Source organism: Xenopus laevis, chromosome 8S (assembly GCF_017654675.1).
Source record: "Xenopus laevis strain J_2021 chromosome 8S, Xenopus_laevis_v10.1, whole genome shotgun sequence".
Classification (NCBI taxonomy): domain Eukaryota; kingdom Metazoa; phylum Chordata; class Amphibia; order Anura; family Pipidae; genus Xenopus; species Xenopus laevis.
In genome coordinates, this window is record NC_054386.1 from 66,308,668 (window position 1) to 66,331,730 (window position 23,063).

General features: G+C 38.2%; 1 protein-coding gene across 1 annotated transcript in view; it reads left to right on the forward strand.

Annotated features, from left to right (window-relative positions):
* The window catches only part of mamld1.S (mastermind like domain containing 1 S homeolog), a 121,260-nt gene that overhangs the window by 61,278 nt on the left and 36,919 nt on the right, over nt 1-23,063 (forward strand). Inside the window, exon 2 of the mRNA XM_018233018.2 lies at nt 8,969-10,630. Coding sequence (XP_018088507.1) covers nt 8,969-10,630 — 1,662 coding nt within the window. The remainder of the gene's footprint in view (nt 1-8,968; nt 10,631-23,063) is intronic.

Below are 23,063 nucleotides of genomic sequence, written 5' to 3' on the forward strand. Positions count from 1 at the left end.
TGGTCATACACAGGCTAACTGTCAGATCAGCTTTATGTTTCTCATTCTATTTAGTTCTGTTAAGACTTCTTCCTACTCAATAAGTTACTGATGTAAAAGAAGCAATGACAGCTCGGATGGGCAGGGCTGTATTCTGGTATGGTGCTGCCCTAGGCACCGGGCCACTTTGCGCCAATCGGCACATGCGCAATGACGTAGCTGGAAGTGGCATCACAACATAACACATCATTCTCATGACGTCACTTCCACCGTGCCTGTATTCACCATAAAGTCATCCAAGGGTCACCCCCTTAAAGCTGCCACCCTAAGCACAGGCCTTTTAGTAAGGTAGTATAATACAGGTCATTAAGTACTCAGTTAACTGATCAGTTATTTGATCTTAAACAAGCAACCCAAAAACTCTAGCTGCTGATTGGTCGCTATCAGTTACTATATAATCAAAGTCCCAAAGGTGCACACCATTTACTGGGTGCCCCCCAAAATTAGGGTAAACATATATGCAAAAAACAGCGGCACTATTCTTTACGCATATACAAATTAGGATGCGGATTTGGTTCGGCATTCTGCCGAATCTTGACATTGAAAATCTTCATCCATAAACTAAAGTCTCTCGTGTGCTCTTTATTTCTTACACTCACTATTGAATGTCTTACAAACCACAAGCCTGTTGATCTTTGTACTTTTAAGACTACTTTGAATGTCAGCAAACAGCCTGTTTCAACTTCTATTTCTGTTGTGGTTTCCTTTGTCATATGAGGAATATGGAAGTGTTTGGAACATATAAATTTTATTCAAGCTCTTTCTATTCATTCACTATTCATGGATTTCATAAACGACTATTTCAGTATTTAATATATATTTAACTATGGAGTTAATTTGGAATTCTTTCATAAATGTAGTAATGGTGCGAAGTGACATGTTGTTGTTTATTCCAAGCTTGATAAGGTCTAATATTTATTTTGCCATTTCCCTTTAACATAATTATAGCTAAACCAAAACTGCCTCTATATTTCTTCACATTCTCAAACATTGTTGTCATACATTTAAAAAAATGAAGGATGTATTACAGCAAAACCTCAATTTTACATTCCCTGATTTAGCGTTTTCCCTAATTTTTCGCCATTTGTTGTGCCCCCATCAATATATAATGCATAATATGTTTTCCTGATTTTACATTTTCTCAGATTTCACATAATTTTTTCTGGTCCCCTGAAAAATGTGTTTTGTAAGGTCTGTTCAGTTCAGACCCTTAAAGGAACATAATAATCTCTTTCTCTACACTTGTCCTAATGGCACTGGAAATATGGGGAAGAAAGCTACATTGTGTGTTAAAAATGGCTTTAGCATATGAAATTGTACGTTGCACACTGCACAGTGTAAATGACATAGGGCAGAGTCCCCATCAAACTAAACACCCTATTTGAAAACAGTATATATATATATATATATATATATATATATATAGTGAATAAAGTACCCCCTCTTGTAAAATATAAGGATATTATAAGTTACCGAGGAGTTTCATGACCATATAAAAACAGGAGGCCGAAGGCCGAGTGTTTTTATACAGGTCATGGAACTCCGAGGTAACTTCTAATATCCTCATATTTTGCAACTGGGGGTACTTTATTTATTATAATACACAAGTTTCAGTGAGTCATGTGACAGAAATGACATCAGAACTCACCGTTTATAACTGATGACATCAGAACTCACCGTTTATAAGGATATAATTTACAAGATATTCATGGCTTTTGTGTATTATATATATATATATATATATATATATATATATATATATATATATATATATATATATATATATATATATATATACAGTATATTTCTCTGTGCACCTTTTTAATGGTATTTTTCTACCATTTTTCTCCTTCACTCACCTCACACGTTGAAGCGATTTGGGTCAGTCTCTTTAAGCAGACTAATATGATTAACACTCCATCTTTCGGTGTCATAAATACAATCAACACAAATGTTAAATGCAAAGGAAGCAGAACAAGGGCGACTTACTCCCTACTGATCTGACTACCGAAATTTTTAGAAAGAAATCAAGACTGCAGACATGAGAGTAAATGAGGAATTAACAGACGCTTCCTTTTTCTCCTTAGCATTCATAGCACATTGGTTATTGTGCGCAGCTAGAACAGGCTGCCCTCTAAAATGTAAATAAGCATCTGAAATAGAAGCAATATTAATTAGTCAGGTTTTATATTACAAATTCTTGTGCACAATGGTTTCTGGCAAGGGACATGTGAATGTTCTTGTAGCCACATGTGTCCCTGTATCTTTTAAGGGTAAGGCCAGACGAGTGAGGCAACTTTGGGCGACTATTGAAAACGCATCGCCGCGTGTGCATTAGCGCAGGCGATTTTGCGCTGTAGCCTATGGGGAAAAGACGCTGAGGCAGTTCAGGGAGATAGTCGCGCAAAAGACGTGGCGATAAGTCGCCAGGCGACAAAATCTCCTCGAATCTCCTCGTCTGGCCTTACCCTAAGACAAAGTCCCATTCAAATTCAAAGGTGTTCTTTTTTTGTAAACAAAGCGCCACACCGATTCACACGTACTAAATGCTCACATAGACCCTAAAGGTTAAAAGTTAAACATAGTTTGGCATTGCAGATACAGTTCAAAATTGGTGGACTTTAGCAGTCACAGTCATTTTGCATAACCAACAGCTGGATTAGTTTACAAAGGTAGTATTGATGGTTTATGAATCTTATATAAATTCTGCACATTCTGCAGCCTCCAGCTATATTTGAATAATCCCCTTTTGCATCCAGTGACAGACAAAGGTAGCATTATTCTACATTTCAGCTGCAACCATAGGTCATCCCTTGGACATAATGAATGGATCAAAACAGATGCAAGAGGGGGTTCAGCTCTAAGCACTTTTTGGTTGACTGATGACTTTCCATGTTCAGCAGTGGAAAACATTTGCAGACAAAAGCTAATATAATCCTGAAGACGGGAAGGTCTATAAATGATAATAAATGTCTATAAATAATGATCCACTAATAAGTTCTTATTGATGTCCAGGAAATTCTGTTATTCAACCATATTTAGTGATGTATTGTTCTTATTCTCCAAAACATGCTCCGAAATCTGCTCCTTGTGGCTGCACACAAGCCGACACAGTGGCTTTGGGAGCAGTCTCAGAAGGGGGCTGATTCTTGACCTGCATTTATCAAGCCCTTGTGGGGGTAGCCTTAGAGTGTTAGGGTAGCCTGTTGGTTAGCCAGAGGCTAAATATTGTTGCCTTAATTGTAAAAATGTTTGCATTTTATTTTAAATAATCCTCCATAAATTCTTTAGCATCATTTAAAATCAAAATTTGCATAGTAAAATGTTAGTGCACTTACCCTGAGACGGCAACTTACTTATATGATACACAGGTGCTTTAGTAACATTCTATAATACAGAATATTCCACTGTTTCAACCTTGAAATAACCTTGAGGATCTTCGAGAGTGGTAGTATGAGTATTGAGCCTATTTTATGCAAAGCTGTTAGGTTTCAATTTCCTGCTGTTAGAAATTAGAGCTTTCTCTCTGAGATTAGTGCTCTCTGGTGATAATTGTCACAAACAAAGGTCAGAAACCCGGCAGGTTTCTGGAATAAATAAATCAGTGGAAAAATGTCCCCTTTTTTTTCAGTTGAGAAATGTTGGTTTTATGGAGAACACATTAAATCTTCACTTTCTGATTTTCTACAATCAATGCATTACTAAATGTACACAGTGCTCTCGAAATTGACATGCAAAAGAAATGCGACCGCAGATGAGTACCTTTTGTTCCAGCCAAACAGCCTTTTCATTGCTTCTTTAATACCCACTTTACGTATAGCCCTTCTTTCAAATTGACTTATCCCTGTCAGATGTAATTTAAATTTCATGCATCTGGTCTAGCTAAATGGTTGCTCTGATCATGGAGAGGCCTTATCGATATGGTCCAGGTGCTTTTGGATAAAATCGGAAAGGGCTGAATGTACTGAATTAATTTGCTCAATTTGCCTGGGAACGACAGTTGGAATATCTAGTCATGGAATGTCAGATTGCCATCCTTACAGCTGAGATCTGGAGCTTGCAGAATCTATAGAACCAGTGGCGTAACTGGATATTACTGGGCCCCACGGCAGATTATTTTTCAGGCCCCCAGGTTGACCAATTTAACCAATACTTAATTGGTAATTAATTTTAAATTGTATATTAATTATGACCTTATAGGGCCCCTATAGCTTTGGGCCCCCTGCAGCTGCTTCCTCTATAGTTACGCCCCTATATAGAACCATGAGTCTAACACTTTAGTGTAGTAGTGTGATACATACAGGATGCCAGTTTATTTAACTTGGTTTTATTTGTTTATTATTCTAATATAAGGCCATTTAAGAAGTGTGTTTTTTAAAGATCTGATCCACCATAGAACTATATATTAGGGATGCACAGAATGTGAATGTGCCACAAAAGATTAGTTTGAATGCTGAACAAAAGCAGAAAACTAATTTGCAAAAGAGCATTTGTGAAAATTACTGGTGGCAAACCATACTTACAAATCAAAACGGTCTGTGTTGTGTAAACACTGTAAATTTATCTTAGCCAGTGTGTGGTTTTCATCACAACACAAAGAAAACAAAAGTATTTCTCAGAAGTATTTCTCCGCTGTAGCTGCTGGTGTTGTTAGCCTTGAGTGAGTCATATTGTTGAATTTGATTAAAAGTCACTTTACTGTTGAAAGGGAAAACACGACTGAATGTTTCAGCAGTGGAACTGGCCCTGATCTGGTTCACATTAGAATAACTATAGAGTAACTGTTTAATATATCATTATTTGTCCCTGAATATATCATTTATATAAAGTATATCTGCTACAAGCAGCTGACGTGGGACTGGTCATATAGGGTATGGATTATAAAATATACTGTCAGTATTACAGCAATAAAGATGAGGGCTGGCTGTCTTGAAATCACACTTTTATATGAAACTTTCCCCCACCCCAGTAATTTGCTTTTCATTGGTTCAGCAAGACCCACTATCAGTAGAAATGAAACTCTGATACATAAATTTGTCCCAGACCCCACATTTATTTGTTTCTTTATAATAAAAAAAGGCATTGACTGGGCATTTGTACAAGAGTTGCCTTATCTAGAAATAGATTCACTTCTCTGATGAATTTATTCAAATGTAATGGCATGCAAAGGAGGTGATAAGCCATATAACAGTGGAAGTTGCCTATAAATAGACATAAGCGCATACCTGCTGGGAGGCTATTAAAATGTATGAGCATCACATCATTGTTCAGGAGAACCTAACCGAGACAAGGCTATAGGTATCGTTCTTTGGAAAGAAATTGTGCTTATCCTTTCCTACCATGTCTTCTTTCAGTGGCGCACACATGTTTCTGTTGATAAACGCATGAATGCAGGACCCTCCACATTCCTCTACTGTATTACAATTTCTCCCAGAAAAAAAATCTCTCCTGCTGCACTACCACATAGACATCAGATTTTTCAAGTTCAAGTTTTCACATTCATCACCATCTCTAAAATATTACATTTTTGGGTGTCACAATAAAATCTCTCTAGGTATGAAATCTTAATAAATTGTACATGTATCTGATCGTTTCCTTTCCATTGAACAAATACAACATAATTATCTGTTTCACATTAGGGAAGTGCATAGGGAAGCCCTATGTTAGACTCCAGTGGAAATAAGTGGAGCAAGAATGATGTATTTATTGGCTAAGTAAGGTGCAAGCTATCAAGGTGGCTTGTTCTGCCTGGTGTTGCCTTGTTTGTGTCTTGTTCACTTCTCACTGATTCAGTTTCTGTGTTTGTTGCTCTTGTGGGCTATAAAGATTTTTCCTCATTATGTGAAGCAGTGGTGCTAATGACCGATTAATCAAGCTGACACCTAGGTCATAGTCATTACTGCAGCCGCTGCACATAATGGCACTCACAGCAGATTGGAATTTTGGGCTCTGCTCAGTTATGTTTCTGCTTTGTGTAAACAAGTATCTTTTATATATGGTAATGATTTAACTAGAAAGAGTTTTATCAAAAATGGAAGTTATATATGAAGACCTAAGCTTTTATTGATTTGACATACTGTGTTCTGGTGTCTGTATTATGACAAAATCTTTTCTCAAAAGGAGGAATTTACATTAGTGTTAAATTACCAAATTATCCAGTATCTCTCCATTTGGCTCATGGGTATGTCAGTGGGATGCTTTTCAAGTTGGGAAGCTACCTCTAGGCTCATAATATTTGCACCCAGCATCCAGGAAACTCAAAATCTCTTCCCAAACTTCCCAGATTAATTTCAGGAATATTTAGTCCCTGACCGCTAGCAGAATCCTCTTCTGTGTTCCTAAGCATTAAAACCAACCCCATACCAGATGAGATATAGTGTCACTCCTTTGATTAGAGAACACGGGTACTGTATGTTTTGCTCCATGAACTCTAGCAATTTATTAATAAAGTGTAAAGTATCCAAAAACATTGTAGCTTCTTCAGACTGTGTACATGTAAGTTCCCAGGACCTTGCTTAGAGTTGTTTAACAATGCATGCAGTCATGGTATCTACTTTCATTCAAGCTATTGCCATGTGTTATCAGTCATTTTAGGTTCAGAGAGGCTCAGTGCAGTGTGCTCCATTAGGCTTAGAGATGGAAAATCTGATGTCAACAGGTACAAAAAGAGCACTTACATATATTCCTGACCTTCTTTAGTTCTCCTGAAACTTTCACTCATTTGCTTTAAGTCGCATGTAAGGCAGAAACACGTGGGCTTTTTTGATTCTTATTACCACAGTAGTCGAATGAAAAAGCAAAGATATGTTAAACACCCTGCTTGTATAGTATAGTCTACAATCAATAGGTCCATGTTCCATTGTTAATAGGTTTAGTGTTTCAGCACTTCTCAGCCAGTGTTGATCTTTGTCCATTTCAGTGAAATAGGATTTAGTCTTTGGCACCAATAGATATTGCTGCGTCACTTCCAGCCTCAGAGTCAATGGTAATGATTGCCAAGCAGGAGCATATTTATTGGGACAGTAAAACTAGCTGGATTTGCCAGTAATATATTTACCAATAATATATTTGCTAACCCACTCTTATTTCCAGAAGCAGGGCACATGGTTAGATGCAGTAGGGGCATAGGAACTTGCAAGTAAAAAAATAAAAAGGCCGGAGTTAGTTCCCCTTTAAACTCATCTATTTCATTTACATGTTCTCTTACATCTTTTCACCTGTTTTGTGGGAACTTCTTACATGTAAATGTTAGCAACATCCATCATGATTCTCTTTTCAAACACCTTTACGCCTTTCTACTTGATGTGATTTTGTAAACAGTTGCAGAGTACTTAAATCATAACAAGCTTTCCCTTACCAGCTATTGGACTATAAAAACGTAATGTACACCAATAAGGCTTTTAATTGATGTTTCAGTATTTATGGTCATTAGACGTATAATATAGTAGGCTGTTAGTAATGTGATAAGAGCTGCTTCGCTTGAAATATGATAATATGAAAGGTAATTATATTTTTTCAGAATCTCACTGTCTAGGATTTAAGTTATAATATACAGAAACCAGTAGAATTGCATGGTGGCACATTACCTACAGAAATCACTTTGGGGAAGGCAACTGGTAATCTTGATTGTCACAGATTGCCAATTCTATGATAATATTTCTTTAAAGGAGAGAGAAAACTACCAAGGCAGTTTATTGGCAATAGATTAGCCACAACAGTGCAAGCTATATTTATTCTGCAGAATGCTTTACCATACCTAGAAGCTCTCTCTGTTTGTTTAGGATAGCAGCTGCCATATTAGCTTGGTGTGACATCACTTCCTGCCTGAGTCTCTCCCTGCTCACTCATAGCTCTGAGCTCAGATTACAGCAGGGAGGGGAGGAGGGAGAGGAGCAAACTGAGCATGCTTAAATCCAAGCCCTGGAGGTTTAAGCTGAAAACAGGAAGTCTGATAAAAAAAGCCCATGTGTACACAATTGTCAGGTTTACCAGTATAATCCAGTCGTAGAAGGAGCTGGAGCTGTAGATATTGAACCCACAAGCGCCTCACACAACCGCTACCCACCTGGAGTGGAACAGGGAGCAGGGTTGTGGAGAGTAGCCAATGAGACGATCAAGCGAATTACAAAAGGATTAGGCAAAGTCGTGGTCAGGAGGTCCGAGGTCAGAAGGCAGGCAGCGAGATTCGTAAACGATGAGACAGGCCAAAGAGTCGAGACAGGCAGCAGAAATCGTAGTCCAGGTACAGGCAAGGGTCGACAACAAGAATTCACAGCGTATAAGACGCTAGGGTTTCAGTTAAACAACCTAATAACCAGGCAATGCATCTCAGTCTGGATCTGGTTTAAGTATTGTTACTTTGGCGCCAAACTGGCGTCTTTGCGCTGGCGTTGCGGAACTGACGCCAGCACGTCCGTCTTAGGCGTTTTCGCCTGCGTCCTTGCGCCAGCGGCCGGCGCCTTCGCGCCCGGCGTCGCGCCTGCGCCGGACAGGACGCATGCGTAATTTCTCACACACAATAGCAGCATTATTTTGAGGGTTTACCTGTGTATTTATATAGACCTTTCTGATAAAGCTTACTTGATTTTAGCCTTTCCTTCTCCTTCTTCTGTATGCATTTCTCTACATACAGTTCGTAAAAAATTGTGTTGGTCTCAATAGTTTTATTCAAATGAAATGAACTTATATTAAATACAGCTTTATCTAGTTTCTTCTATACATAGTTATTAGTAAAACTGAGTTAAAATTGTGTCTAATTCTACTTAACATCAAATTGTATTCACTGAATGGCAGTAGAACTACAGCTGTGAATTACAGTATCCCTAAACAACAAATACATGCTTTCATTTTGCTTGCTATTACATTTCTAAAAATATGCAGTATTCCTTAAAAATGTGCAAATTACAATAATCTGCATATTTTCTTTCAGCTGCAAGGATCCATAAAGAGAAAGCTGGAAGATGACAGTTCCCCAGGGTCATCTAGCATGAATGATATTATTTTCTCAAATGACAACAAGAGACTCTGCCTTGATGATGTGACACTTTCTATGGGCCAAACTCAAAACACCAGCTCCGGCATAACTTGCTCTGCATTACAGCACTCTCCTTTCACAACCAATCACAATTCTGCTACTATGGGGGTGAGTGGTCATTCGGTAGTTATGGAAAGTAACCATATGAATGGTAGAAATATGGCATCCCCATACTCTGTGCCACAGAGTAATGAACTAAGCCAGAAAGCAGCTTTTGAAGAAAAGACCAGCAATTTACAATCTGTGGACCAAGAACTGCAAGATCTTCTTGAAGAACTGACTAAAATGCCTGATACATCTCCAAATGATTTGGATCTTGAGAAGATATTGGGAGGTAAGGCTGAGGAACCCATTGTTATAAGCCATTCTCAGCCTAGTTTGAGTACAACACCTAAACTTTCTCCCCAAACAACAACTCACTTGGACAACCCTGTCTCTAATAAGGATTTCTCAGCAGGATGCAATCCTGTTAGTGCTGGTTCTCCCCAAATAAGACCTTCATCGGCTGGAACAAATTATCCTGTTCCTTCTGCAAACAAGCAAGTACATTCACCCATACCATCTGCTCAGAATAAGCCTCAGGCACAGCCTGTGTTACCTGTGGCAATGTCTAATATGCCTGGAACCAACTGGCATGCACAGCAGCTGAAACAACTGGCTGCAAATAAGCAAGGTACTTCTGGCAAACAGCAAGTGCAGACATCAAGCTGGCCAACAATTTCACCTACAGGACTTTCCCCAACTTACAGGCCTGGGTCTTCCCCACAGCAGCCTTTCAGCCCACAAAATGTTATGGTATCTAGTATGACCACCAGTGGTTTACAAGGAAATAATATGCAAGGTTCACAGAGCTCACTCTTGTCAAGCATGACTTCCACCAGCAATGCAACCAGCAGACCTTCACCTCCCTATGTATCAGAAAAGATATCAAGTCCAGCTCTTAACCAGCAACCCTTTAGTCCACAGGCCCCTTTGTTGACTAACAGGAATTCAAGTAATATTCCAGCAAATGCCATCAAAAGCCCTCAGAACAACATTGTTGGAAATATGACGCCTTCCAATGCAGGACCATCTCCACCATATCAGTCTGAAAAACTTTCAAGCCCAGCACTGCACCAACAGCCATTTAGCCCCCAGAATGCACTGATGTCTAATATTCCTCCTTCCAGCAGCCAACCAAGTATGCAGAGTTCACTTTATAAGTCAATGTCCACAAATCAGTCAAAAAACCTTAGCATGATCATGCAGCAGTCTTCTAATGGCCTGCAACCTGGCATAGTCAATGAAACACCAGTTGCACATGATCAGTTTTCTTTCAATAACACCAAACCCCTGTCTCATTTTGCACCTGATTCTACTGGGCAGAAAATAAATGTGTCTCCTGGTCCTGGATCTCTAATTCATTATCTCCAGCACCATCAAAATCCATCTGTGCAGCAGCCACAGCAGCAGGTCAGCAACAGCCAGTTTCTCCAGCAGCAGATACGACAGCTAATGCAGCCAACGCGCATGCAGAGGCAAATGCAGCCAAGCAATTTACCTCCACAAGCCAGACAGGTGAGTGATCTGTTTTTCCAGTTGTGATATTAAGGTTAAAAGTCTAGCACCTTTCCTGTGACTGTACATTCATCACATCTTTTATGCGGTTATCTGTGTCCTCTGTGTTTTGAGTCACATCTGTTATAGATATAGGCCATAATTCTAAAGAAACATTTCTGGTGGGAGGGGGGTGGCAATATAAAAGAAGTTTGTTCAGAATAGAAAGATGACAAAAAAAGAAAAATATATATTAAACTGATATATTAATGATAATTAGAACCTACTAATTTTAGTGTCTCTAGACTGTGACATATGGAAATACTGAAAACTGTTTGCATGGAACATCATTTCTCTGTTTTCTGTATATTGCTTCATCTAGAACAGTGACCTCCAACCTTTTCCATGAAATGTGCAACCACATTCTACTAAAATGATGACAAGGAGGTCAACAATGCTTTTAGGCAGAGTGGGGGCATAGGAATATCTTTGGGGCCTTCACCAGGCCTGTGGTTCTGCGCTTGGTCAGCCTTGCTGAATTGATATTAAAATTCTTTTTTAAGATTGATGAGGTGGGAACATGTTACCAATGTATGATCTACTAGTTTTGTTACAGCGCCAGGGTCTACAACATCAAGTGCTACACTGCCATGTAGCTTCACTGTGTTCCAATAAAGAACAAATATTGTTGTATCTATATTAAAATTATTTTTCATAGCAAAGAAATTTAAATTGTAGTGGGTAGGGTGATCTTAGAGGTCACAGATGTGCACAGTGCTTCACGTGCTCAAGAGCATTTTCTCCATTTTGGCCACTCCTGATTTAAATATTTATATAACAAAATCCCCTCTGTGTCTTGTTTTACCATAACCAGAGCGTTTCAACTTAAATATTGGATGTACTGCATATTTAAGGGCAGGATTATGTCAAAATGATAATGCAATACAAAGAAGTCTGTGGATACATTGAACACATGACTGAGAATGTTGATTATTTTATTCTTAAAACCATGTATCAATGTTTTAATAGTCTTTAGCTTACCGATTCTGTTTCTTTGACCAAATATCTACTTGGTCTCAGTTTGTGCTGTCCTCATTAAAAATGTGTAGCATATATGTTTGTGTATCTCCAAGTGGAATAAAAGGAGGTGCACCTTTTGTACTGAAAAGGAATGTGGACTGCTGCCAATTGGAATAGGAACACAAAGACATGAAATTTGATCCTCCAACCAAACTCAAAGCAGGGGAATGGCACAGCTGTTGCGACATAAACCCATAAGCACAGGCTTTTAGGTGTTCTATCATAATGCAAGAAATAGCTCAAAGAGACATTTACCCATCAGTGCCCCTGAAAAGTCAGTTGTTTTAAAAGAGCGCTGATTATGTATTATTTATGCAGAATAACACTGTTTTATAGAAAAGAAAAACATTGTCATGTGTTAGGGGCACACAGGTTATTGTCTCTGCAGGCAAGGCATTTGCCTATTATTGAACACATTTGATTCAGTGCATAAATGCAAAAGTGTGCATTTTACTCGGAAATCTGCCTGGATGTGCACTGACGGAGCAGTAGAGAGCAGATCACGTTTTCTTCATCAGTAGAGAAAATACAATGTGTGCCCACGGTCGTAGTGTTAGCAGTTTATCTCTATGGGAAACTGCAGGGAGGCTATTGCAGATGTTTCTACACTTGACAAGAATTGTGTGCCTAAACATACTAAATCAGGAGATTTTACATCATGCTTCTGATCCAGCTTAATCATGCTCAGATATATAAACGTGACACTGAATTGCTCAATAACTTGCCCACCCTTGGAGTGTGGGATTATGACCATCAGAGGGAAGTATGTGGTCTGCTAAATATTTTTGTGAAGATTCTCATCCATCCAGGTCATGGTATATGTATTTGTAGAAATAAGTCAAATCAACTGGACTTGCTCTGTTTTTTTCCTTGAAGATGTTTCACCAGTTATCCAACCGGCTTTCTCTATTCAGAATAACTGAGTTTTTCTGAATTGATAACTGAATTATTCTGATTTGAGAAAGCCAGTTAGATGACTGGTGAAATGTCTTGGAAAAAAATACAAGTCCAGTTGATTTGACTTATTTCTACAGATCTGATAAATATTGTATGCATTTACATTTCTAAATATTTTTCTTATCAATGCCATTAAACAATGTGCAGTTTCTCTATCTAGGGAGGCAGAAAATAATTTTTTCTCACTGAAACACTGAAGAAATGTGTAGACATTCCTTACAAGACAAGTTTAGGGTTGCTTTGTGTTTGGAGTACCAAACAATCTATATACACACGCAAAGACCGAGACCTAGGGCAATGCTTTTTAAATGTTTTATAGGCAATAAATTTTACAACAATGTCCAGTACTAGTGAACTTTTTCTGCATCCCACAATATAAGTGGCCAGAACAAGAATTAAGTGTAACTTCTACTCTATAAATCCTTGTATAATGAGTACAGCTTTTGCCATAGGCTCCTATGAAAAAACATGAGACTTTGTACACAGGTGGCCAACAAGTTAACAAAGAAAAGTAAGCTTTGGACATCTGCCACGTAGGTGTGTTTAAAGGAAACCAATATTTCAAAAGATACCTTATTGCTTAAACTTTCAGCATAGAACTCCCAGCACTCATCTTTTGCTATGATGAGTTTTTAGTTTGATAACAGACTAGCAAGTTACCTGTTCTTTAACGGGGGATGATAGGACAACAGCAAGGGGATCAGGGAGCCAACAATTAGATAGCATGGCAGTGCAAGGATGTGAGGGAAAGTCATTTCACTATTCATATCTACAGTATATTGCCCCATTATTTTAACTACTTACCTATTCAACAAAGTATGTTGGTATTTTAAAAAGAATCGCAGTTTAAAAAAAAAAAAAGAACCCTCCTCCCACTTGAGCAAAGACATGTAAGAACAGCTTTCGCCACACTCAGTAAGCTTATTGTTCTAGGTGTGCTGCCTCTGCAAGATGTGAAACAGGATCTCATTTACCATTATGTAATATACACCTACCAAGCAGACACTCTACTTGCCAATGTGCTCAACCTGTGAAACCTAATAATGTGAACTATAAAAATCCAAATAGCGCAGTATGGCAAATGAGCTACCGTTGGCTGTATATTTTATTACCCCTTTCAAAATGTTTTTAATCAAACTCGCAAAATGATTTAATTTTAGGCAGATATAAAAAGCAGCTGTTAGGGGCTGAGCGTGACTGGAATGATGATAATTAGTCTCCCGCGCCGGGTGTAGGAGAAGCGTCTCGTGTCAGCCTACAACAACACAAGGAGAAACAGGAACTGTGCAGCTAAACAGATTACAAATGTAGTTTTTTTTTGTGTTCTCTGCACATGGGAGATTTAAAGGGATAGTGTAGGCAATCTTTAGCATAATGATCATTTATCGTGATGTTAAAAGCTTTGCAGTATTATAGACCACATCCTACAGCCAGCAGCCCTTTACCCTTATGGGTAATAGCACATATACCATTTTCTGCCAGTGTATTTCAACCAATGGAGAAACGCTCCCTCTGTGTCATCTGACATTCAGGTAATTGGAAAATGCCTGCAAAAGTGCATTCAGGTAAATTACAAAGTGGTATCAGGCATTATGAAGCTCAGCTCAGGGGCAGTGCCAAATTATCCATTCCCATTGTCTGACATAGCATATGGCAAACTGTATCTCCTACGGTTGTTTGTGCAAGAACTTGTAAGACAAACTACTAGGTACTTGGAAATGTGGAGTGCAGACATGTCAACTAACCCCATGTCATTAGGGAGATAATGACCTAGTGCAGGCATTTCGGAGACCTTATTTCATGCTGCCACTTAGACTGAAAAGGAGTTTGGTTTTGAAAAATTCAGGACCGGATCATTATCATCCTAATGACATGGTGTTAGTTGACGATAATAGGTGTGCCATATTTCCAAGTGCCAATCACCTGAAAAGCATCTGCACAAGCACTTTCAAGCCATTGACTTAGGGGCATTTTTGGCAACTTGGCACCATCTTTATACGAATAAAAGACTGTAGATTCCATGCATTGCCCTGGTGCCTTTATTGTGTTTATTTGTTAAACAGCTGTCATTATAATTCTCATTTTTTAACCCACAATCAATTGTATTAATTTTAAAGGAAAAATATAAACATTGTTTAATTGAGCTGTTACCATACAAGGCAATTTTAGAAAAAAAGACTTCACTTTTTTAATACTTATTTAGAAAGATGTGCTTCTTTTTTTCTTCTGCGATATGGCTTTATTATCCATTTAGAGCTTTTGGATGCAAGAGAAATTGTTTTGTATTACCTATCGCTGTGAAGAAGGTGCGACTCCCAGATGATTACTGAGCAGTTTATTAGTGTCAACAGCTAAATTTATTTAGTATTAAATTATAGAGTTATTTGCTATTAATAACTCTATAACTTAATACTAAATAAATACAGAGCATCTCTGTCTCTGTTCCCCTCCCACTGCCTTATGGGCATTAGGGACTGCAGCTCCCAACATTCCATGTCGTAGCTGCTGTGGAATGCTGGGAGTTGCTATCAGCCGCTAAAAAGAAAAAGATGGCAAGAAAGATAGAGTAAATGGAATATTTTGCTATTTTTTCCTGTAATATGCATGTTTCCTACTTTCCAGTCACTATTCAGCTGGCTTTTATAGTGCAGCTGTTTTATGCAATTCTAATTATGTGCTTTCTTCATAATATACTTTGAATTCTTATTAAAGCCAAGTAAGTTCCCTTCCTCTAAGACACAGTCGATCTCTGTACTTACCGAAGGTGAAAGCCTTTCCCACATTTCCTTGGTTATGTCTGTGAGAGTTCCTCAGTGAGTGTGGTCCCAAGATGGGCTAGCGAGTGGGATGTATGCCAATCTTCCCTTTATTTCCTGGCCAGTCATTTTAAACATATTCTGTGTCCTCCTGGAAGCTATTAACCGTCACCTCTTGCCACACACCAGTAATCTGAACATGGCAACCCTCAAGTGCAAGTCAATGAAATACCAATCTCTTGATGTCATCTACACTAGACTTGTGTTATTTGTGGCTCCTGACTCCGCTTAAAGTCACAAATGTTTTATATTTATTTATTCTTTAACCCAGTGATCCCCAACCAGTAGCTCGTGAGCAACATGTTGCTCTCTAACCCCTTGGATGTTGCTCCCAGTGGCCTCAAAGCAGGAGCTTATTTTTGAATTCCAGGCTTGGAGACAAGTTTTGGTTGTATAAAAACCAGGTGCACTGCTAAAAAGAGCCTCAATGTAGGTTGACAATCCACATAGTGGCTACCAAATGGCCAATCACAGCACTTATTTGGCACCCCAAGAACATTTTTCATGCTAGTGTTGCTCCCCAACTCTTTTTATTTCTGAATGTTGCTCATGGGTTCAAAAGGTTGGGGATCTCAAAGTTTAACCTGTTCAGTAATTATTGATTTAATCTCTGCTAGATTATTGTTTACATCCTGGCATTCCTTATCCCCCTCTTTCAAAATTGCATCTCGGTTTCGCAACAGTTTGCTGCAACTGCCCCATTTTCTTTTAATTAACTTGTCAATTCCCTAAATTCAAAACCTCTTTTTTCACTTTTGGTATTAGTGCTGTAAAATGTGGCCAACAGTGCCAATCTTTTAAATGCAACAAAATCAGGCAGTCCTGTGTATATTCAGGCTGTTGCTTTGTTTTTCATATTAGACTAAATTAAATGGTTTCTGTTTATAAATTGGTAAATAAACAATTACACTTTGTATAGATAAATGCTATTGTTTTATTAATGCCAAGTTATAATGCGGCCACCTGAATAATTTCGCCACAAGTATTCTGTGTATTTGCAGTGTATGGGGGGAACGTAGTATAGGTATAGGATCCCTTATCCGGAAACCCGATATCCAGAAAGCTCCGAATTATGGAATGGCTGTCTCCCATAGTCTCCATTTTATCCAAATAATCCACATAATAATTTAAAAATGATAAATTTTTCTCTGTAATAATAAAACAGTAGCTTGTACTTGATCCCAACTAAGATATAATTAATCCTTATTGGAAGCAAAACCAGCCTATTGGGTTTATTTAATGTTTAAATTAATTTCTAGTAGACTTAAGGCATGAAGACCTAAATTACGGAAAGATCCGTTACCTGGAAAACCCCAGGTCCCAAGCATTCTGGATAACAGGTCCCATACCTGTAATAGCATAATAAAGGAAATTGGGGCAGCACAAACAAAAACAGAGCAGTAGTTTGTGAATGTTTTTGCCTATGTTTACTGATTTTTAACTTCATAAAATAAATTTCAATTGGTCGAATTTCGAGTTCATGGGAGTTTATGGGAATTTTTTGAAAAACTCCCATGAATTCAAAATACGACCCTTGATAAATCTGCCCCCAAAAGAGTAAAAAAAAGCAGGAGAAATTCAGGTTAAAGCACTGCACTTTGCTCACCACAAAACAAGTTAGTGCCAGTTGAAAGCAGAATGTTTCTTATAGGGGAAGGGTCCTGTGTTGTTCAACTAGTGCCAGTAATTCTCATTCTACGATTCGCTACTCTTCAAAATATCAGAATATATCAGCTATTGATTTTAACCCAGCATTGGGCAAAGCTGGCAGCACAATGGGAACATGGTCAGGGCCTAACAGGGGTCTTTTGGGTTGCTGTCCCTGTGGAGACAGACTCAAAATATTTTGAAATTGCTTTTCTGATAACGGGAGCTGCTTGAGTTAAATTGTAGTTAAAATCTCATCTACTTAAAGGACATGTCAACCCAAAAAAACATAATTTTTTTGCCTAATAGAAAACATAGTCCTAAGCAACTTTGCAATATACATTCATTATATATTTTCTTTGGTTTTTTATGTTATTTGTATTTGTATTGCTATTGAAAGCAGTGTTTATCCCTTTCTACTCTATGCCCTGGTGGCTCTGGCTTTTGAAACAATATATCATAAACCAATGGATTAACACACCTGATTTGCTGTAGGAGACTGGATTTTGCAACACTGTTTAAAGAGGAACTAATCCCCCCAACCAAAATCCCCCTTACTTGCATTGCCCACCCCCCCTTCTCCCTCCCCACAATGTGCATTAGTCAAAGTGGAGCAGAGCTCCCGGTCACTATCTTCCTTTCGCTTCATATTGTCCTCACTGACACAAAGCCTGTGGGACCATGCGAAGTTGGGCCAAGAACCAGCTTCAACTGTGAATGTGAAAGTCGCCGTTGAGACCTGAAGACAATACGAAGAGATGGAACAACATTTAGGCCATTGAGCATGTAACAGACACTTTCCAAGATGGTGACCCCATGCCCCAGGTTAGAAGATCATTGCTGCAATTGAGAAGCTGAAACTGTAGGCTGGTGCAATAATTTCAGTATATAAAATATGGTATTTTTAGCCACGTTAATTTTTAGGGTTTAATTCTTCCTTAAAGCACTAACAGTTTTTAATAAATTCCTAATAGAGAGTTGCTTATACTTGTGTTTTCTTTTATTAGGCAAAAAATTTTTTTTGGGATTGACGTCCTTTAACGTATTATTATTATTATTATTATTATTATTAACATATTTATAAAGCACCAACATACTCCACCGTGCTGTCCTTCCTATACCACATCCTTTTCTCTATCTTATTCCTTGTGTTTGTGAGATCATTACATTTCTTTCATACCTCCTTTATATATGAGCCTTCTAGCTATTTAACGAACTACAGAAAATCTATTTTACAATCCCAATAAAAAGTAAGTGCATTTCTAATCATGCTCAGTTATACTGAATGTTATTCGGTTAGAAATAGTGCCGGATCATATTGATTGCCTTCTCTATGTAATCAGACCATTTAGGTGACATGTTCTTGTTATAGCACAAAGATCGGGAGAAGGCCCCCATTCTCAAAATCCTTATTCAAAATCCAAAACCCTTAGTGGCAAATAATTACAGTAACTGCAAGCAAGTAAGCAGCGTTACAAGATGAGAATATATACATGTATATACACATCCCAACCACAAGCTATACTGCAGTAAAATGAAAAATAGACCAAAAGCTTTTGCCTATCAACTAAAATTGTCATGGAGAAATCCCTACTCCTCTAGCTCCTCTAAGGGCTGCTTTTTAAGTTTGGAAATATATAGGCAGATATGTGTAGCAGCAGTTAGAGCCACAGGGGAATCCACAGGAAAACTTTTTGCTATACGGAGATGCCTAGAGAATTAGATGAGTGAGCTGAGGGGCATATTTGCGCATATTTTGTATCTGTACTTACTAGTGAAATATGTCATTTTTGATTGCAGTGTCAAAGGTATAGCAGAACACTACATGGCTAAAGTTTGCTACTTTGGATGTAGTTATCCATAGCAACCACTCAGCAGGGAGCATTTTATTTTTCCCTTCTTCCCTAGCCCCTGCCAGCCTTGGTTGGTGAGTCGGTCCATGGCTCCACCACTCCTTCTTAGCTCAGCACAGCAGTGGATACAGACTAAGATGAGTAAACCATCAATGTCAGAAGGCCTCTGTACTTTGAATTTCAATTTCCATGAAAAAGCAGTCTTATTATAAGTGGAAGGATGATTGGGTGCTGGTTATTTCTGGGCTGTTTGGCAGAAATTTTGTGTGTGGGTGGGGGAAAAGGCACAGCTGTAAACAGGAACCAATATTGTCCGTGCTGCACTGAAACACAGAGTGCTTCTTATATTTGCTGCCCTGCATATATTAGACTGCGGAAAATCTGAAATGATTCATAGTTTGACTTATAGTGAAAGACACACAGTTGCACGCTTGTAATAGAAAAAGTCATTTGAAAAGAGCTTTCCTGGAAAGCTATCTTTGCTCTTCCAAATGTCTCCTTCGGTAATGGTTACATATGTCAGAACATTGTAAATCTCTTCTAGGGTGTGAAGGCAGATCTACTCTTCACAGACCATCTCTGGGATTGTGCTAACAGCCTACTGACCAAAAACTTGCTGGCAATCCATGCTCTTGGCAGCCTCTCAGTATATGGGGCAGATAAAGTTGCCATCATCTAGGGCAGGAGAGCCCATACTTTACTAATGCAAGGTCTACTTTTAGGGGATTATTTATTAAAACTCAAATTTATCTCATATTTTTATTAAACCAAGCTCGGCCAAATTCCTATCCACGATTTTATCTTAATAAAATCTCATGTCCCTTTTACAATTTGAAGATATCGTGATCTGTGCTGGGTTCTGTCTTTTCCCGACCCAACTTTTTCAAGTTATTGTATTGAGATTGGCAAAATATATTATTCCCAACTAAAGGTGTGGGTTAACAGAGCCTACACCTTTGGTTGGGGATAATATATTTTGCCAACAGGTGCCCTTTAAAGAGAGAAAAGGCGCTTGTCCATTTGATATAGTGTAAGCTCTGGGAATATGATGGCAGTGGACTTTGGTCATTTAGCATCCCTCTCGTAATTGACTACTGCTTATACATTTAAAAGCTGTGAAAATGTTCTTGTAGCCCAGACTTGTTGTTAAAAATTAGCAGGATAATTATACAATTATAATTAAATATCTGATATAATATGGGACAGTGTTTCATAGTGCATCTGTTTTGTATTATCAAGCAACTCATTTGCAAAAGATTATTACAGGTGTGAAACCTGTTGGTCGGGACTCCGGGTTTTCCAGATTTTTCCATTATTTGGATCACCATACTTAAATCTACTCTATTGAGAAAAAAAAAAAAATTTAAACATTAAATAAACCCAATGGGATTGTTTTGACTCCATTAAGGTTAATCATACTTTAGTTAGAATCAACTACAAGTACCTATTTTGCTATTACAGAGAAAATCAGAGGAAATCATTTTTCAAAATGCAAATTATTTGATTAAAATGGAGTCTATGGCCTTCACGTAAATAGGAGCTTTCTGGAGAACAGGTTTTCTGGATAACTGATCCCATACCAGTATTATTATAGATTTATATATAGCACTGAAATACTACATAGCTTTTATAGAGGAAATGTACTAATTAGTAGGTAATTATCTAACTGTTATGTTGTAGAGATTAAAGCCCATTATAGGCCAGTGGATAGTGCCTTAGGGACTCATGAATCCAGGGCTGCAAGGTCACCATTGCCCTGGCCTGGAGTATTGCACTAGTAAGAAAGTAATGTAGCGGCACAGGGTGATTTAGTGTTGTTAGTGCTACAGAGCAGGGGAATATTGTATTATGGTAAAATAGTACATAATGTTTTATAGAAAATTGCCCAAGCTCCTAAGGGCTGCCTTGTGCTGCCTTTATTAATTTACATTGTGTCCACTGTGCAACCAGGAACCATGAGGGAGCTATACTGTCTTTAAGACACAAAGACCGGATAAACAAGCGTGTAAGTGTTTTTAGTGATCCAGTAAGTAACTTTCCGTGACTGGCAGAAAGCTTTGCACAACAGGGCGATGATCCATCTCTTTACCAACTGGCTGTAAACAGTTACTCATTTCTCCCATGCCAGCTACATCTGTTCAGAATTTACAGCCCCAGCTGAATCCATAATTTACTGTAATGCTGTTCAAAGATCTTTGATCCAAGAATTGTTTTCCAATAGCCAAGCAAGTAACAACTACACTTTTTTTTGTTCTCTTCTCTATTTATAGTCTGCCATATGTCAATGAAGCCACGTGATTCCATAGATTAGTGAGTCTTTTTTTCATGCTGACGCTGACACTGAGGCTAAATATGGCAACTCTGATCTAATTCTGGTGTCATCTCTTTAACCTTAGGCACTTTATTTCCAAGTGCCCACATTAATAGTTTGTTATAGAGCAGCAAGCTCAGAACCCAATGAATGAAGCACAGTTTTGTTGACTGATGAATTAGCAAAATAGCACAATAATCTCTTTGTTGCTTACATATACAATTATATTCAATGATATACAAAATCACTAAATAATCAGTTGTGCCCATGTTTGAGAAAATATCCTTAACTGACTATGCATATGACTGACTGACTATTTATTGGCCCGTGTATGGCCAGCTTTACAGTACGTTGAATTCAGTTATATGGAAAGTTTTTTTTTGCCATGGACTTTTCTACCTTGAAGGTAGCACTTCGAGTGCCCATGGGGACATCGGTAACTGTATACGTTCTGTAAAATTCTTATGCTTATGTCCACTGCTATTTGAAAGCTGGCCCCACTCATTCTGTTAAAAATCAAACAATATTTTTTTACCAAACCATAGGAAACTGGGTGGAATGCATTCTGCATGTATTCTCAATATGTCCATTAGATTTTGTTTTCCTTGAAGATAGCATAGAGGCACAGAAGCAATCCACTCCTCTCACCCAACACATTTAACTCCTAAAGAATATCATGTTCTCAAGGCATAACAATGCAGAGAAATCACTTCTGGTGAGTACTTTTTGTTAAATAATTATCATGATTAAATCTGCTAGTTGGTCTCATTTCCCTTGTGCACATTCCTTTCCATTCCTTTTTCCTATAAGAATAAGCTGTGTGTAACTTTAAATGTGGAGGGTGTGAGCATGGGAAAAGGATTTGGCAGCTGGAGAGTTTTCTCTAACTCGTCTTTTTTTTTTTTTTTATTTCGCAACCCACCACCCCCTAACTTCTACTCCACATGTCTGTTCCATGGGAGTGGTGCAACTGATATCCTGCTGGCATTGGGAGATCTTCTAAAGGAAAACTTGACTTTGTAAAAATAAAACATTTAAGATCAGTTCCCCTCTTTTAAAACCATGTTACAGACGTTACTGTTTCTAGACATTGTAGGTTCTGAAACAATTCTCAAAAACCTAATAAAGTTAAATGTCATACCTAAGGAGGTAATAGGACAATTAATATAAAAGGGAATATTAATCCCTGCCACAGTGACAAAGTAATTTCCCACTGTCCAAATTATTTTAATCATATTTTGAATGAGGCTTTTACCTTTTCCGTATTCTGATTGGTGCATCACATCTCCCCAAGGATCCAGTCAATAAAACATGGTCTTTAAGTATAAAGTGTTTAGCAGCCAACCAACATCTAGAGAACTATAACTATGTGCATCCAACATAATTGTTATGTACATATGCCAATACTATATACAAATAATAATTATAGCTAAAGTCACGTGAAACATATGTCAAGTTATATATCAAGAAATGCTACAATATTATTTGCTACCTGTACTCAATGTCATACCGAGTATCTACCTGGCCCTGTTTCCTGGCTGACTGTCATTCTGTAACATACTAAAAGTTAACGTAAAAGTGAACCATAAATTTAAGGTATTAAGTAATATAATATATTTGGTTGATGAAGAAGCATGGCATTTGGAAATGCAACAAAAACAGGGTTGAACTGTGAAGTGGGACACTTGGAAAAAACCCACTCCTAGCTGCACCTCTGGGTACTCCCCCCCCCAACCTGGACCCCAAACCCCCCCCCATTGCAGTGAAAATGGAAGGAAGTAAAAGGTGCA